This window comes from Arctopsyche grandis, chromosome 1 (assembly GCF_051622035.1).
Source record: "Arctopsyche grandis isolate Sample6627 chromosome 1, ASM5162203v2, whole genome shotgun sequence".
In the NCBI taxonomy this organism is placed as follows: domain Eukaryota; kingdom Metazoa; phylum Arthropoda; class Insecta; order Trichoptera; family Hydropsychidae; genus Arctopsyche; species Arctopsyche grandis.
The window spans coordinates 32600187-32617385 of record NC_135355.1 but is presented as its reverse complement, the minus strand read 5'-3'; the positions used below and the strand labels follow the sequence as shown (position 1 = coordinate 32617385).

The window sequence follows — 17199 nt, the reverse complement described above, 5'->3', positions numbered from 1 at the left end:
TGTCACATAAACTTTGCAAATTTCTATAAAAACCATAAACGGTTACCAAAAATGTCTACAAATTCCAATCCGATTCCGATCTCCCTCATAATACTTGAAGTATTTATTTTTATTTTATCATTGCTGTGAAAAATTGTAAAACCCTGCTCTAAGCGATTTTCAATACCACCTAAGTGATTTTAGGTAAATATTATACAATTATTCAAAAAAACTGAATACATACATACGTTTAGGTGCATTCATTATGAAACAAAGCCTACGAATATTTTGTTTCCACACTATGTATTTTTTTTTAATATTGGAATACTATTTTGGAAAAGCTATTTGGAAAAGTCAATACATAGTTAAATTCAATATTTCAAAATTAAAAATATGTTCATATATATACATATATTGATACCGTTCCGAACGCACCTGCAAATGTCGAGCGACAAAATAATGTACCCAATATTAATTTCCCTCGCATAAATCGAGGTCGTCGTATATTCGAGAACCCCGAATGATTTATATTCCCTACATACATATGTACATACATACAAACGAACGCATACAAATATACATATGTACACTTGCGGTTATCGAATTTTCGCGTTCGTAACTCTACTCTTAAACGTTTTTAAAATTCTCCGAGAATATTTCAGACCGTCGGGGATTTATTATTGGTGAGATTCGATCAAAGGTAAGAGAGGATATAAATCCGGCTAAGCTGCCAGTGTGGTCCAGACTCGTATACATACATACATACAAATACCTACCTACATATGTACGTATGTATGTACATATGTACGTTGCTACCATAGTTGTGGGTAATCGATGCCGCGAAAGAGGAGGAGATACAGAAGATACAGAAGAGAAGAGGGGGGATTTGGATGTATAAAAAATGTAGGGATGGATCGGAGAGGTTGGCAACAAATCTTGACAACATTAGTCTTTCTTTGAGTATGGTTAAACATCCCACGAGTCTTTTTCCGGCAAAAAGAATCGTGAACAAAGCCGAAGAGCTATTTAACTTTTATAAGTCCCACCTCTCATTTTTCGTCCCCTTTCCAGCACTCGGTCGGCATCTGTGATTTGAGATGATTTATTTCAAGAGTGCGACCGAATAAAACACACCAGTTTTGAAGAATTTACACCCCAACACATTCGCACACAGCCTTTTGTATCAAATACACACACACAAACATATAATAGACAATTCAACAACACCAACAGTCAAAATTTATCATCCATAAAATTATCGAAATGTTATCGTAATGTGACAATGTTGTAAGTATTAGTAGTAGATATATACATATATTATCATAAAATCGACGCTTTCAAATTCTTCGTTTTATTTACATTTGCATACTTTGAAAGCGTTGATTTTTACAAAATATCATGTTTTGTATTTTTTTTTTTGTAAATTATGTCATCATGTAGAATAAATATAAATATAGATTTTAATTGTTTTTGTTTTATTTTGTGTAAATGTTTAATAAACTTAACGCTAAAAATATGCGTAAAAATAAACTTGTGCTCTAATTAAGTAATCAAATTGAATCAATCGTAAAAAATGAATTTGGTAAAAATAAACATATTATATATTGCATTCATTCCGCATGCAAAATACAATATATAATAAAATGGTAGCACACGTGCATTCGATATGCATTAAAATAATATTTCAAACTAAAAATAAATAAAAAATCGAACGCAACACAAGTGCAACTAGTTCATTGATCGTACGAAAACATGCTCAATACACCAAGTTACAAATCATTCCAGGAGACATTGATTTACAACGACAGTGAAAAACAGACACCGAATTATATGCGAACATGCTTTAAAATTTTTCACAATTAAATTGTAATTTTTTCAAAAAAAAAAAAAAACAAACCAAAAAACATGCAAATGGGGGGGTATAAATATTCACGATGCAACGTGCACATGCATGACAAATACATACATACACACATACATTTTTTCAAAATTAAACGTGCACACGATTCCGCCACGAGACACTTTTTTCTAATGTAAAACATGCAGTCGTGCCAATTTGCAAAATATTACGATTTTCGTATGCAGTCAAATCGGTTTCATTATATTATAAACATACATATATGCTCATGCACGACGATGCTTATGTAACATGCTATGGATATAAATAAATGATTTCGATATATATATGTACATTCGATGAGTATTGCTGCGTGAAAATTGCATTCAAAATAAAACACAAAAGAAAAACATGCATTTTTAAATTAAGGGAGCATGCATTTGAAAATTCATGCAAACGAAAACAAAAAAAAATACAACATCTACAATAAATTTCACATCGTAAGGCATTTTAAGACGACAATCATTGAGAATGCATTTCTCGAAGTCAAATAATTGCAATTGAATACATTTTACCCATTATTAAAATATGTAAACAGCACTTTATCATATAATTTTAATTTAATAATATATATACTGCTGAATTGAATTTCCGCGGAATATACTAAACAATGAAGCTCATATGAAATAAATGATTGAACTGTGATAATTTGATTTCGAGCAATGTTTTCCTCAAAAATTGTCAGTCAATTATGTCCACATGCCGATGTGATCAATCATACATAAATCGGACACCAATTTTACGCGATTTCATTCACACAAATCGCATAAAACAGCATCCGATACGAACCTAAATGAAACAAAACAAGCATGAAAATCATTGGGATATCGTAAACAAAAAAACTACATATGAAATGTGCAAAATGATTTTCATTCACGATGATGGATGAGTCAACTACACAAATTACGCGTATGAAACATCACACTAAAATTTTACATACAGTTCACATACATATGTAAGTATATATAATACAATAGATGATAAATGTGGAAACAAAATAAACAAATTTTACATGTGAAATTACACAAACGAACACAATACTCGTGTAACGATATGTATATTTATATATGTACACAAATATACTTGTTCGATATATACATAATACATATGTATATATACATATATATATATAGAGATAGATATTGTAGTTTGTTGTATCATAAATTGGGGGAACAAAGGAGGAGATATTGAAAAAAATGTTTATTTTGTCATGAATGTGTGTGGAGCGAATATATTTTGTGAGATATATATATATATATATATACACTCGACTCATTCCGTGCACACGTCAAAAACAGAACATTTTCGCGTGAACGCGGGAGAGAGAAATTTTCCCGAATTTTCCAACGGTTTTTCCCCTGCGGCCGGGGCGGAAATGCTCCGTGAAATTGTTCGTCCGAAATTAGTGAAAATTTGAAACGTATAATATAAAAAAATACGATACGAAATCAAATCAAATAAAAAAAATAGACGAAATCCACATGTTAGCATCGATCTAACGGCACGGAGATTGAGAATAATGCGAGTATAATATATATAATATTTATTATTATGTCAGCTACATTCGACAAAAACATCGACATTGAATTGCACTATGTGTATAATGGATTTATAAATATATATATATATATCAATTAGGCTAACTAGGCAAGCTCTCGTGTTTTCAGTGTTGTAATATATAATATATAATATAATGTAGATATATGACGATTTTCTCCCATTTGGGAAAGGTATAAAATTTTCGTTTAACGCGATTCGGACGAGCACTTTGCGAGTCGGACCATAGACAGCTCTCGTTTTTTTTTATCTTCACATATGTACACACATATGTATATACTATTTTAAAAATAAATGAACCGGATATATGCACAATGACGTGTCGAATGATATGTAATGTGCTTGAACGAAACGATCGTGCAGTTGTCTACTTTTTTTCTTATTCAAATAAAAAATACATGACTTAATTTGTGTGTTTGAGTGATGTTTTAAAAACAGATGATCGGCTTTCATAAAATAAAATATTGAAGCTATTCGTAAACGGAATATAAAATGCCTCCTCGCTCAAAACGAAAATAACTTTTCATCAAACTAACTAACTTACTCGACTTGAATGATATTATCCGTTTGATGTTTGACCCAATTTGACAAATAAAATATACTAGTATTTTGAAACAATACAAAGAACAAAAATAAAAGAATGACATATGCAGTACTAACAAAACCTTCAGTTACAATGCTACCACATTTTACTTATAAAACATACTATAAATCGATTAATTTTATACCTTTCCCAGACCGGAATCCACTCAAGTTTTTATATGTATTTATATCTTTTTTTTTTCGTACAAATTATTCTATTTACAACAATGGAGACGTACGCCAACGATTCAACACGAGTCTAAGAACAAACAGTCACAAGGCATCATCAGTATTACGCAGTCATAAATTCCGTTACGTAAATATCAGTACGCATGTCGCAAATGGTAAAAATGCGAAAATAACACCATTGACGTGCCAGCCACTCGCCCGAAGGATGCAAGCCACTAGAACGGATCGTATATATGTATGTAGCAATTCGCATCCTTTAACGAGATACTGCAATATGACATTTGGCACTAGCGATCAATCAAAATCGGCACAATTCGAAGTGAAATATCTAAATATAGAATACAAATTTTAAAATATTCAAACTTTTCTAACAATTCACTTTGATCAATCAGCGAAAACGTATACGGAATTCTATATTGAAAAGTTTTCACTCAAAGGTAATATTCAAACGTGTGATGGCTTTAATTGTAATATAAAATTGCATCATATTTGTAATGATTTCATTTCATATATCATACGTTATATTATTGTAAAAATATTATGTATTTGTTGATTTTTAAGGGATTTAAGAAAGTCTTTTTGATGAAATTACATCATAAAATTTTCAAACTATCGCCAATAGTGCCAACATCTTTTTTTTTTTAAATAATTCTCGTTTATTTTCGCATTTTTCATTTTCGTATGACATCGACAATAATAATAATAATAAATATAAATAACATACATGATACAAAATGAGCAACAACCATTGATCATTAAAATCAATTATATATATAAAACAGTCACATTATCGGTCGAATCAAATGAAAAAATTAAAGTGTCCGTCATTGTAATTAGTTTGATTAATTATATGGAGCCAGCAAGCTGTGGGCGGTGGGTGGTTTTTTTTTTTTTTTTACTTTTTGTTAATTTTTTTTGGGTGATGTCACCTTAAAGCCGTCATAGGTCCAGCTGCCTAGTTTCAACACACAGGTTTGCACGTCGTAGGGAAAAAATTCAACGTCAATAGAGCAGGAGGACTTATAGACGGCCGGAGGCTGCCACACCACCATGCCGTTGTAGTAGACGGTCGCCTTCGTCATCAGCGTCACTTCGTAGTTACCATCGGCGCTGAAAGAATCAAAAATACACCAAACTCGCTTTTGTTGACCACCTACTACCATATTTCGCCCACTTAACAAAAAAAAAATCAATAAAATCAGAATTCGGAATCACACGTTTGCAAACGACTATTGATTGTCTCGAATGGGACCGATATTTATTTGAAATTGTATACATAATTACTTGTATATGTGCATATGTATGTATATTATTGTAGCATACGCCGCCGGTTAAGTGCAATCGGATTAGGCCGAGACGGCGAATCCCTGACACTGTGTGACCATTATAATTGGTTTCGAGGATTATCTCCACGCTAAGTGCAAGTAGGCTAAAAAATGGAGACCACCGAATTGGCTTAGTAAAGGCACCCAGTCCCTTCTCAGAACTGACAGCGTGATAGCGTGGGACTTGAGTGCCTTGGATCATGGGAAGGCATATCCTGGTACGTGCCTAAACAATAGGGAAGTAACCGATATCAAGGCATTCTGGATGGAGCATTGGCCGTGCGTGTATCTCATTAATCACCAATAAATGCTGTGAAGTAACTTTGGCCTTTTATTTGGATCCTCCACCCACCCCTACGCAACATTATCATCATCATCTATGTAGAACCGTTTACCATCCATCGTTGGATGAAGGTCTCTCTTACACCCTTCCACTCGTCGCTGTTTTGCGCAGCTCTCATCCATCTCACCCCACACATTTTAATAATTTCATCTACCCATCCTCCTCACGGTCTTCTTTTTACCATTTTGCATTCTCTCAGGTACCATTCTAGCACTTCTTATGTATATTATTCTATCCATGTGGCCTGCCCATTGCCATTTTAATCTGGACAATCTTCATATTGTTATGGCCACTCCCCACTTTAATATATTATATTGTTACAGACATTACTAACAAACTAACCAGTAGATTCTATGACAGAATCACTAATAACCATACTAACACACTTGTGAAGAGTCTCGGTGATTACAACAAAATGTCTATGCCATTCAGGTATAAACATAGATTACCTAAACACAATCTGCTTTAGGTCATCGACTTTAGAAAGTCTTTATGTATTAGATGTATTATGAGCATTTATAAGAATTGTAAATAGGTTTTCGAGCTCTTTTTCCTATTATGCTGTACATTAAAATTAGAATAATATAATACCATGATTACTAACAAAATTAAATTAAAATTGTAAAATAGAAAATGACCAGTAGATCAGAAGCTATTAAAATATATATAAGATGTATTGTGAACATAATTTAGTATTAATAAAAAGAATTTAAAAAAACAAAATACGTATAAATAGAGGGCAACAGCCAGTTAGCTTTAGCTTTGTATAGATGTTATCAGCTCATTAATAGTTCAGTAATGTGACCAGTTGCACTGCGCCACACGACTGGCAGTCCCTCTTCCACTTTAAACAGCAATAAAGGAAAGGAATGTTATTAATCATTGCCATTTACACATATCTCCACAATCTCTTTACTCTATTCAATATATCCACTACCGTTGTCATACTTCTCACCCACGTATTCCGTTTCCTGTCCTCGTTATGCCAAGAATACAACGTTCCATACTTATTTGAGTGGATTAGACTTTGTGTAGAATCTTGGCGTGCAATGTTCAAGTTTCACATCCATACGTCATCACTGGAAAAACACATTGATCTAAGATCTTTTTCTTCAGGCAAAGTGGCATTTTTGATTTAAAAACGGCATTCATTCGTCCAAATGCACTCCATCCTAATTTCATACGCCTCTTTATTCCATCTTCTTTACTATCTAGTTTATGCACGGTAAAAGAGATATATCGCTCTGGCCATCACAAATCTGTTTCCTACACGTCTAAAACCTGCCCAATAGATAAGTCGTAAGATAAAAGGTTTACTTAAACTGGTTTTTTCGTATAAAATACATAACAATAATAATTTATGAAAAATGTCGAATTGAAAAATTGAGAAAATTCATCAAAAAATATACGATTGAAATATAAGATGTTACTGTAAATTATATTACGTACAATTTTGCACATGTATATTTTGATAAAAAATTACTACATAAAATGTACGTACATATTAGGTTATGTACGTTTGAAATGTTGATAATTTTTTAAGGTAATTGCCATTATTTAAAGTGCAAATTTTATTGAAAAAAATCTGTAAGATAACAATAAATACCTCTATGATATTAGATGGTAGTATTTATGGGTCAAAATCTTGTAGTAAAGTATCCGTAAGTTATAGTTGAAGAAAAAGCGGATAAAATAAAACATTTGAATCAATTTTTTTGTTTTGTTTAAATAATATTAAATAAATTTGAATAAAATATTTGTTTATATTGAATAATAATTTGTAAGTAATTTCATATGGATGTTTTATACGTGATTGCGAAGTGTTTCAGGCTCGGTGAAGAGCTTCGCCTTTGACGGGAAACTTTGTTGATTTGCAAGTTTTCAAACTTCCGAAACTTCAGCTGCACTGTTAAGGTTTCTTATCATTGTGAAGTTGTCGGTAGAAATCATGGGTATGTGTTGGTATATATCATGTATACAATAATCGAAATATATAGGTAAATGGGAAAATTGTAAGATTTCACTGAAAGTATTTGACTGTATGCTAGTGTTGTAATATTTTGTATGAAATATTATTCAAGTTTCCAATGTTGTAGTCGCTTGCAAACGAGTTCACATGTTTTATAGTAAAAGTTTATTTGAAATAAAAACATTATTACTGTACAGTTTGAAGGTTATGGGGTTGGAAAGGGAAGTCAAAACGAATAAACTGCTATTGAAATTAATATTTTTATTTATACGTATTAATTTTTGAATAAATTCAATTCTTTATTTGAATCGTAATTTACTTAAGATTTGACAGTGGATACGTTTTTTGCGTGAAGTTTAATTTGAATTCTGTGCGGTTTAAGACATAAGCTTTTGGATTCCAAATTGAAAATATGAAGTTTTAAATTGGATTAAGTCTCGATAGTAATTTGAATATGTAAGTATCTGGCGTCAAAATGAACAACCAGTAATGAGTTATTAATAAAATATTATTTAGCAATGAAATTTCGGTTTTCATTAATTGAAAGTTTGAAAGTTTGCAAACTTTGCGGATGAGGGAAAACTTTCTTTAAATCTATAGCTTCAACCGAGCTATATTTTCTAGTCTTTATTTATATTTTCCTGTATAGATCTGTCCTTCATACATAATAATTAATCAAACCCGTACATGTTTGTATGTATATGAATCAACGTATTTTAAGATCATTTAAAGTATGAAACGGTGCTAAAATTTGCATATTATAATTAAATGTGATATGTACATAACTCTGAAATATTTTAGCACATTACACCTGGGTCGAGCTTGTTATTAGCGCAATACGAGTAAGATTCTTGAGTGGGAAAATTTGTCAAGCCAAGGGTCTGTTTAAAAGTATGCGTTCGCGTGCATAAATAATTGCAAATTCCTCAGACGTTAATTTTGTGCATTCTTCGCGTTTGAACTATCAGAGAAAATTTAGAAAGCATTTCAGCGCAGTATAATATGGACTCGCTGTTGGATATCCTATATGTATAATGGTATGTGTGTTTAGGGTCGAAAGACAGGAAAGGGTTAGGGAGTGTATTCGGAATATACAATTATAAATATATATACAAAAACATTGAAAATCCATTTTCGTAATGCGGCTCCTTGCGAAAGCTTGCAGTTATTGACTTCTCACACTTATACATTTGTATATTTATACATAGATAGATATGAAACAAATAGCCTTTTATACCAATCACACAATTGGTATTGTAAACTGTGAAAATTTTCGCTGAAAAATATAATAACAGTATACATTTTTATATTAAGCTTCGAAGATTCTGTACTAAAAATTGTAGGATCGAATTCTTATGCTGAAAAAGAAGAAGAAAAAAATATGTTAAAATCTAAATTTAAATATATTTTATAATACAATATGAAAAGCTAGTATTTTTCTGCCAAAATTAAAATAATGCTTAGTATTACACTTTTAAAAACAATCCAATTCCGATGAAATGATCAACTACACCACACGATCAATCGATTTATTGAATTGCGTTAAAGAATTTACATTTCAATTTAATTTTTGCGACATAATTCGACCTTTTCACCGGTTTTCGGAGTGACAGCCTTACAAAAAAGGTCGCACCTCTTTGGTAATTAATTAAAATGAGTAGCATTTCAATTTCAATTCAAACAAACCTACAACGGAACGAATTTTTGAATCAAGACGTCAAAACTTTTACACGATTACGTAATTTCAATACAAAAATTGGATTGCTTTTTCACTAATTTAATAACGAAACCATAAAATAATCAATAAAGCTAGCGTGCATCTTCATACAGTGTTTTACATTCCGAAATATAGTATATATGTATAATATAATAACACGATAACGCGTTGACAATTGAACTCGTGGGAGGTGGACCAAAATTAATCATCCGTTTTAATTTCATCATAATTAATTAACCACACATACCAATACAACAAAACGTTGTCTGTATATTAAAAATATTAATAAGTTTTGTCCAATGTATAATTAATATAAATTTGATATGCGGTTCAAACGTCAACGAAGCATCGCGTGAGACGCGCCACAATGCGAAGACTTTTAATGCGACACGTCTCATTATAGAGGGCAGGTAATAATGAATAGGGTTTTTCAGTACATATACAGGTGATTTTATCGTTTTAACTATCATATAATAACGACTTTTTGATGTGTCATGTGAGTGGATTCTGTGGGTGTGTGTGTGTGTGTCTGTGATGGTTTCGATCTGTTTGTTGCCTTACCTTAAATCCGTCGTATGTCCAACTACCGAACTTGAGCACGCAGGTCTGTTCGTCGAATGGGAAATACTCGACGTCAATCTCACACGAGGACTTGTAGATGGCTGGTGGCTTCCATTCCACCAGACCCTGGTGGTAGATGGTAGCTTTGGTGGCGAGGGTTACCTCGAAGTTACCATCCGCGCTGCAATACAATATGTTTCTACTATGCTCTCTCTACTCTGGGTGCCTGAGTTGCATACATCATCGAAACATTCGCTCCAAGTTTGTTTACATATGTCAGTTTGTATGGTATTAATTACTGTTAGAATATCATATAAGTGTCATGTATACGGATTGCTAGTTCAATTGCATATATACAAAGTTATTTTAAAGTTTGCCTTTGACTATTGATTCATCAACGGTTATATGTATGTAATATGGTATTAAAATTGGGGTATTATTATGTCGTTTGAATGAATATTTAATTATTATATCGAGTTATATAAGGCATGTATATGTACGTCTATGATGTGGAATTGATAATGTTGTGTCGTGTCGCTTCACCGTGTGCATTCAAGTCGTTGAGTTCTTGCATATTCTACGTACATGTATAAGATTTGTAAAATTCCGTTCAGTATTGTATGAATTATTATAAATTAAAATTAATATTCATATAAAATTAATATTTATGAGTGACACCTTTGGTATTAAATTTGTACATATATAAATTTATAGATTATAAATTTGAAATCATATTAAAATACTGGCGACAAATAGTAGATATGATGGTTTTGCCAATTTTATGATGAACTTGTTCTTTTATTTTATTTTTATTTTACAAATATACCAGGAAGGGTTAACAGGTAAACTCCAAATGCGCCTTCCTGGTCCACATAATTATTACATAGATACATGTAAATCTAAGCAATATCTGACATCTATGGTCAGTATACATACATATATTACAAACATCGTATTAATACGATAAATAACGATGAATAACTTTCATGTAACAATACGAATTTTATATTCGATAAACAACCACATAGACATTTATGGTGAGCAATATGGCGAAACCTAAGATATAACAATAACTAAAGGTTCGCAACAGAAAATTGGGAAGGAAACGCCAATTTTACAGGAATCGTTTCAATGAAAATCAGAAAAATTGGCAAATTCTGATAAGAAACGATCGAACAAATCAAGGTCTGGCCAACAGCGAGACTTAGCGGGGAATCGAACTCGTAACATCAAGTACGAAATAATTCAACATTCACCACTAGATAACGCTGCTGGTTATAATGAAATCAAATAAATTGATAGAAAAATCTCACAAACCAAGGTATGGCCAGCAGCAACCAGCGGGCCTCGAACCCGTGACCACTATGTTCGAAAGCTTATATGCTAAACACTAGTCCATGCTGCTGATTAATAATAAAGAAAACAAGTTAAAATATGTACTAGTAATGGTGAAAGTCCATTTTGATTTGAAAAATTTAAAGCTTATATGTATTTTAAATTTTTAGTTTATCGTAATAACAATAGATGAAGTTTTGTGATTATGCAAAAATTCGAACTCGAGATGTTGACTGATTCGAACTCGGAATCGATCACTGATCACGTTTTCATGATCTAGAAAAAATGTGTATGTGTATCTGTGTATTTTTTGAACACTGTTAGTCCTATCGAACTGAAACTTAGTATCGGTTACTGAAATTCTTATAGACACGACTCAATTTTTTTTTCAAATTTTTAAGTTGACCGGAAATGGTACCTCCCCTTATAGGTGTCCTCTTTCTTTTTAAGTTTTTGAATTCAATTATCTCCCAAACCGCTAACTGAATCGGACTGAAATTTTTTACATGTAATAGAAATAATAATCTTTATAAACTTATATTTTTTAAATATTTTTATCTGAACTGGACGTACTACTTTTACTCTAGAGAATCTAGGTTTTTGATGTTTTTCTCAGAAACCTTTTGATTTATTTAAATGAAATTTCATATCTAGAAATTAATTATTATATTTTTCTAGTTCTTTTTTCAACATCATAAGTATACACATATGTATTTGTATTTTCCATTCAAGTTCATAAGAGAGTTCTGTAACGCTTCGATACATGTATAATTAAATAGTCAAACATAACACTGAAAGCTTTTCGAGTTTGAACGTTGGAAATTCGACAGGTCATTTCCACATCGCATTAAATAACCCAATAGGGCCAAATTTAAAATGAAGATTACCAACATCTCTCAGCATCAGATATGCGGAGATACACCGAAATACTTTCATCTGGCATTGTGTATAATTCAAGCACTCGCTTTTTACGACGTTCGACTTATATAGGCACTTCTACACGATAGCTACCTTTATATTCAGCAGAATTTTCAACGGCTTCACCACTGCATTAGGTTTGCGGCCATCGTGCACGATTGTACTCGGGACTTTGCCTCGGCAGTTTCGTTGATCTCGAGGCACTTGAGAGACCTCGCCGCAAGAATATTAAAGTTTGGGGGTGGAGACTGGGTGGGGTTAAAGTTCGCCATTAGCTTCATCCGACGGCTTTGATCCATTTCACCCACTCGAGCAAACGGAGTAGGTGTTGTGCATAATAAATGACGAGAATCGCCTACGAATCGAAGTACCACAATATTGCACATCTACATGTGCAATATTGTGGTACTTCGAGCCAGATTTTCGGAATGCACGGATGGATGGATGGCTGTCGATGTTTGCGTAATGGGATGTCGAATGTTCGTTTTACGTTTCGCAATAATTTATTAATTAAACAAGCAATCGTAAAGGGAGCGAAGGCAGGGCTCTCTGACGCGGAAAAGCGTTTTATCGACGCCGAAGCGATAAATTAGACAAATGCTATGAAAGTCCTGCGAGGAAACAATAAATATTTCCTTCGTAGTAAACAGGGACGCGGTCGTGCCAATTCTGTCTCGTTGCCTGTGTTTTTTTTTCGTTTTATTGTTGTTTTTGTTAGCGTCGCGCTTCGCAAATTTTATGACATTCAAACTGACGCATAAAAAAAACGGTATCGTGATTTATTTATTTTCTAAACATTTCCGATCGGAATTCATTTTAAATTTTGTCGGTTTTATTATTATTGCACTGCTGTTTCGTTGGATTCCGTTCGATACTACGCGAAATCAACGTTGACACCACCAGAAGTCCAAAATATTGAAATCCATTTTTTATTCATTTCACCCTATAAATGTCCCGTCTATATATAAATTTTATTTTTAATTTACACCAGGAAGGCCTAACAGGTAACCCCAATGCGCCTTCCTGACCAGACACATTTTACATTTAATACAAATATTATTAGTGTTGTAGCATATGCTAAAAGGAGCCGCCGTTATATTTGGTTTTCGAGGATTATCTCCAGACTTAAGTGCTGTCGGCTAACAATGGAGACCCCCGAATGGACTTAGTGGTCGGAAACGGCACCCAGCCACTTCTTGCTAGAGTTCTCAGAACTGAAAGCGCGAAAGCGTGAGACTGCATGCCGAGACCGTGGGAGTGCATATCTAGTACGTGACTATAACAATAGGTAAACAAACACGTCGAGGAAGATGCAGTGAGCGACCTGCCCTTTATAAGCAGGATTCTGGACGGAGCACTGGCAGTGCGTGGATCTCCTTAATCACCCAATAAATACGGTGAAGTGACTTTGGCCTTTTATTTGGATCCTCCACCCATCCCTACGCAACAGTATTATACAAAGTAACAACATTTTAATTAACATCCACGGAGACATCTATGGTAAAATTTGTAAATTTGCAGCATTTTATACAATTCAGCGAAAACTGGGATTGCTGAAAACTCGAGATTTGCGATAAAATGTGTAACCGTTTCAATGAAAATCAGATAAATTGGCAAACTCTGAAAGGTAACGATTTACCTGGGATCACAAACCAAGGTCTGGCCAATTTCTATTAGTGGGAATCGAACAGTGAACACCGCTCAAAAGCATGATATACTAACCACTAGTCTATGCTGCTGGTAATCTAGCACATCAGTAGCGCGGCACAGCATCGTACAGAATATACTATTTCTACTCATACTATACAGCACCGCCCGCTTTCGGCACGTTCATGTTTGTTTTCGACGAGTGTAAGGCAAAATCGGCTTACATATACATTATAAAGCGCAATGATATGGCGCAATATTGCTTGCGCCGTATCAATGAGTCAATATTGTCACAATATGACGTTTTCGAAAAATTCACATGTGCATGACAGTACTCTAGTTAGTACAGGTGCAATCGTCACAATAACGTCAGGTCATGAGTGAATATTTCCACCGCAACGGCCAAATAAAACCGGTTCTGCTTTATACGTTTTAGTGACATGTACTGCTGTATAGTATAGACAGATTGTGTCCGTTACTGCTGTAACGGTTACTAGTTTATCTAACTTAATTGTTGCGACGGATCTAATGACATCCATATCTGTATTTCGAAAATTCGTCACCTACCTATTATACCTATAGTGTGGAATATGTTTAGTATTTATGTATAGCTTCGGCCATACGTATAACATTGGAGTGACCTGTTATGGCACATTTGATAAAAATTAAATATATTTAATAAAAATATAAACATACATAAAATTGGCAAAAAAATTTGGTGCATATGTACATACATACATACATATGTATGTAAGTATGTATACGTACATATGTATGGGCTGCAATGTCGTGTGTTGTCAATTAAAATACTGTTTTCAAACACGTGTCAATGTAAGCCGAGTGAAATCCACGTTGTTAAATGTTTGTTGCTAGTTAGGATATACATATGTATGTATATTTGTAAATTTTATATTGCAAAAATTTTGTACTCGGTGTAATTGAAATTCTGATAAAAACGTAAAGCGAGTTTATATTCACATCATTATCATCCTGAAGTTGGAAAAGCGAATGAATATTAAAATTCATCGTTTAAAACGCCGTTAAATGTAAGAGAGAAGGAAAATAATAAAAACTCGTTACGTAAGTGAATAAAATCATTAAAACAATGTAAACAAATTGTAATAAAAAGGATGCCAACGTTATAAATTCATGCATTCATTATTTAAGCAGTTGAATTATTTAGCCTTGAGTTTTGAGATATACATACATATGTATATATTTATTAACATACATCTACATATACATATGCATACGTATATACCAGGAAAGTCTAACAGGTAAGCCCCAATGCGCTTTCCTTGCCAATTTTAACAGTTTTGTCTTTGGGTAAATTTTGAAATACATATTTTGATAAATTTTGCACTTTTTTATAACTCGAAATTTGTGAGACATTTCGTATGTCAGTGAATTCTCAACTCATATGTCAGTAAACTCTAATTTTGCGAGAAATCCTTAACAGGGTGGCGAATTTCAATGAATCAGATAACTTGGAAAAATTTTATAGGAAACGATCGACCTTGGAGTTACATAACCAAGGTCTGGCCAGCAGCACAGCCAGGGATTGAACCCGTGACCACAAAAATAAACGCATTACACCAGTGTTTACCAAGTGAGCTGTTTTTGGGCGTAGTTTATATTTTGGTTGTGTAATTTTTTTTCGACTAATAAATATGAAAGGAAATAGCTGCAATGAATACTTATGGTATTTTAATACCTGCACTGCCCGTTTATTGAGAGTATTTTTGTATGAAATTACTGTTAAATAAATACTTTTTTCTCTAAAATTTTAAAATGAGACATTATTTAGCTGCCAGCAGATATGTTCAATTTATATAAAAATATAATACTCGCAAAAGAGCGAAATGGTTAAAAAGGAAATAAATAGCCCGCAATATGACTTAATGGTAGCGTGTATGTTTAGCACCGAGTGATCAGTGGGTTCGATCCGCCATACTCCTGATTAGATTTGGGGGTCTTTGTGTGTTTGTGTTTGTTAATTTTATCTGATCATTGTTGAAACGGTTCCTCAAAATTGGCAAAAAAATGATCTTTTCCGCTGTCACAAATATTCTGTGTTTATTGTGTGTATAATTTGTAAAAATTATGTACAAAATCTAAAACCATAGATGTCTCAATGGATTAATTAATTAATTAATTAATAATTGTTATTTCGTGTTCTTCAGCTTCTGGAAATACAGTGATTTATGTAATAATAAAATGCTGCAGTGTTTGTAATTAATTTTCCAGGAAGGCGCATTGGGGTCTTCCTGTCAAGCCTTCCTGGTATATACATATCTATGTAAAAAATAAAATAAAAATAATAATTAATTAAATTCATTTTCAATAGATGGCGCTAAATGTTCGTGAGACTATTTTTCTATAGGGAATATTGGTAGCAAACAGTATATATACAGGTGTTTTCTTGATTCGTTATTATATCGTTCATTTCGTTGGCAGTGTGACGTACATATGTATATATGTACATATGTACACCCAGCGCAAAGCGAAGCTTATCAGTCACAAATTTTACCGGAATGGCCCATTTTTCGCCCTATTGGGTCTAACTTTCTGGCAATTTTGTTTTTATACTTTTACAGTTGTTTTCAGCATACCTCAACGTATTGTTGCCGAAAAGTTTTAAAGTCAGTTTCCCCCAGACTTTCAAGTAGTGCGTGTCTTTTTTTAGTGTTGTGAGCGTTGAGCGTAAAATATGAATTTTTGTCGATCGCCGAGAAATCAAAAATTGTCACTTTCTGGGAGGAAAATTATTCTTTTGCGGAAATTTATCGACGAACGGGAACACATTCTACCTACAATAACTATATTTTTTAAGAAGTATAAAAAAACAATGGACATAACACCTGTCGAAAGAGGAAAAATGGCAAAAAAACTGATTTTAAAGAGAATTTTACTTCAAAACAGTTTTAAAACTGCATTATAAATTAGGTATGAGTTCATTGAAGTTGGAAAAAACAGTAAGCCTTAGAACAGTTCAATATAAACTAAATGAACTTGGTCTATTTTATGTACATATGTACGTATGTCGAATCGAAACTACTATTATACTACGGCGAGTGTTATCGCAGACACAGAAATACAGAATAGCGGTATTATTTATATGATGATGTATTTTTTAATGTAAAAATAATGCTCTTGTGTTGTTTTAATTATAAATCATAA

General features: G+C 32.9%; 1 protein-coding gene across 5 annotated transcripts in view; it reads right to left on the bottom strand.

Moving 5' to 3' along the window:
• nAChRalpha4 (nicotinic acetylcholine receptor alpha4) overlaps nt 1–17199 on the bottom strand; it is a 315893-nt gene that overhangs the window by 123538 nt on the left and 175156 nt on the right. For 4 of the 5 annotated variants that reach the window (XM_077428362.1, XM_077428345.1, XM_077428354.1 and 1 more), the window contains exon 2: nt 10120–10300. In XM_077428362.1, coding sequence (XP_077284488.1) covers nt 10120–10300 — 181 coding nt within the window. Of the gene's footprint in view, nt 1–5133; nt 5315–10119; nt 10301–17199 lie in introns of all 5 variants that reach the window. The other variant, XM_077428337.1, reaches the window with a different exon arrangement.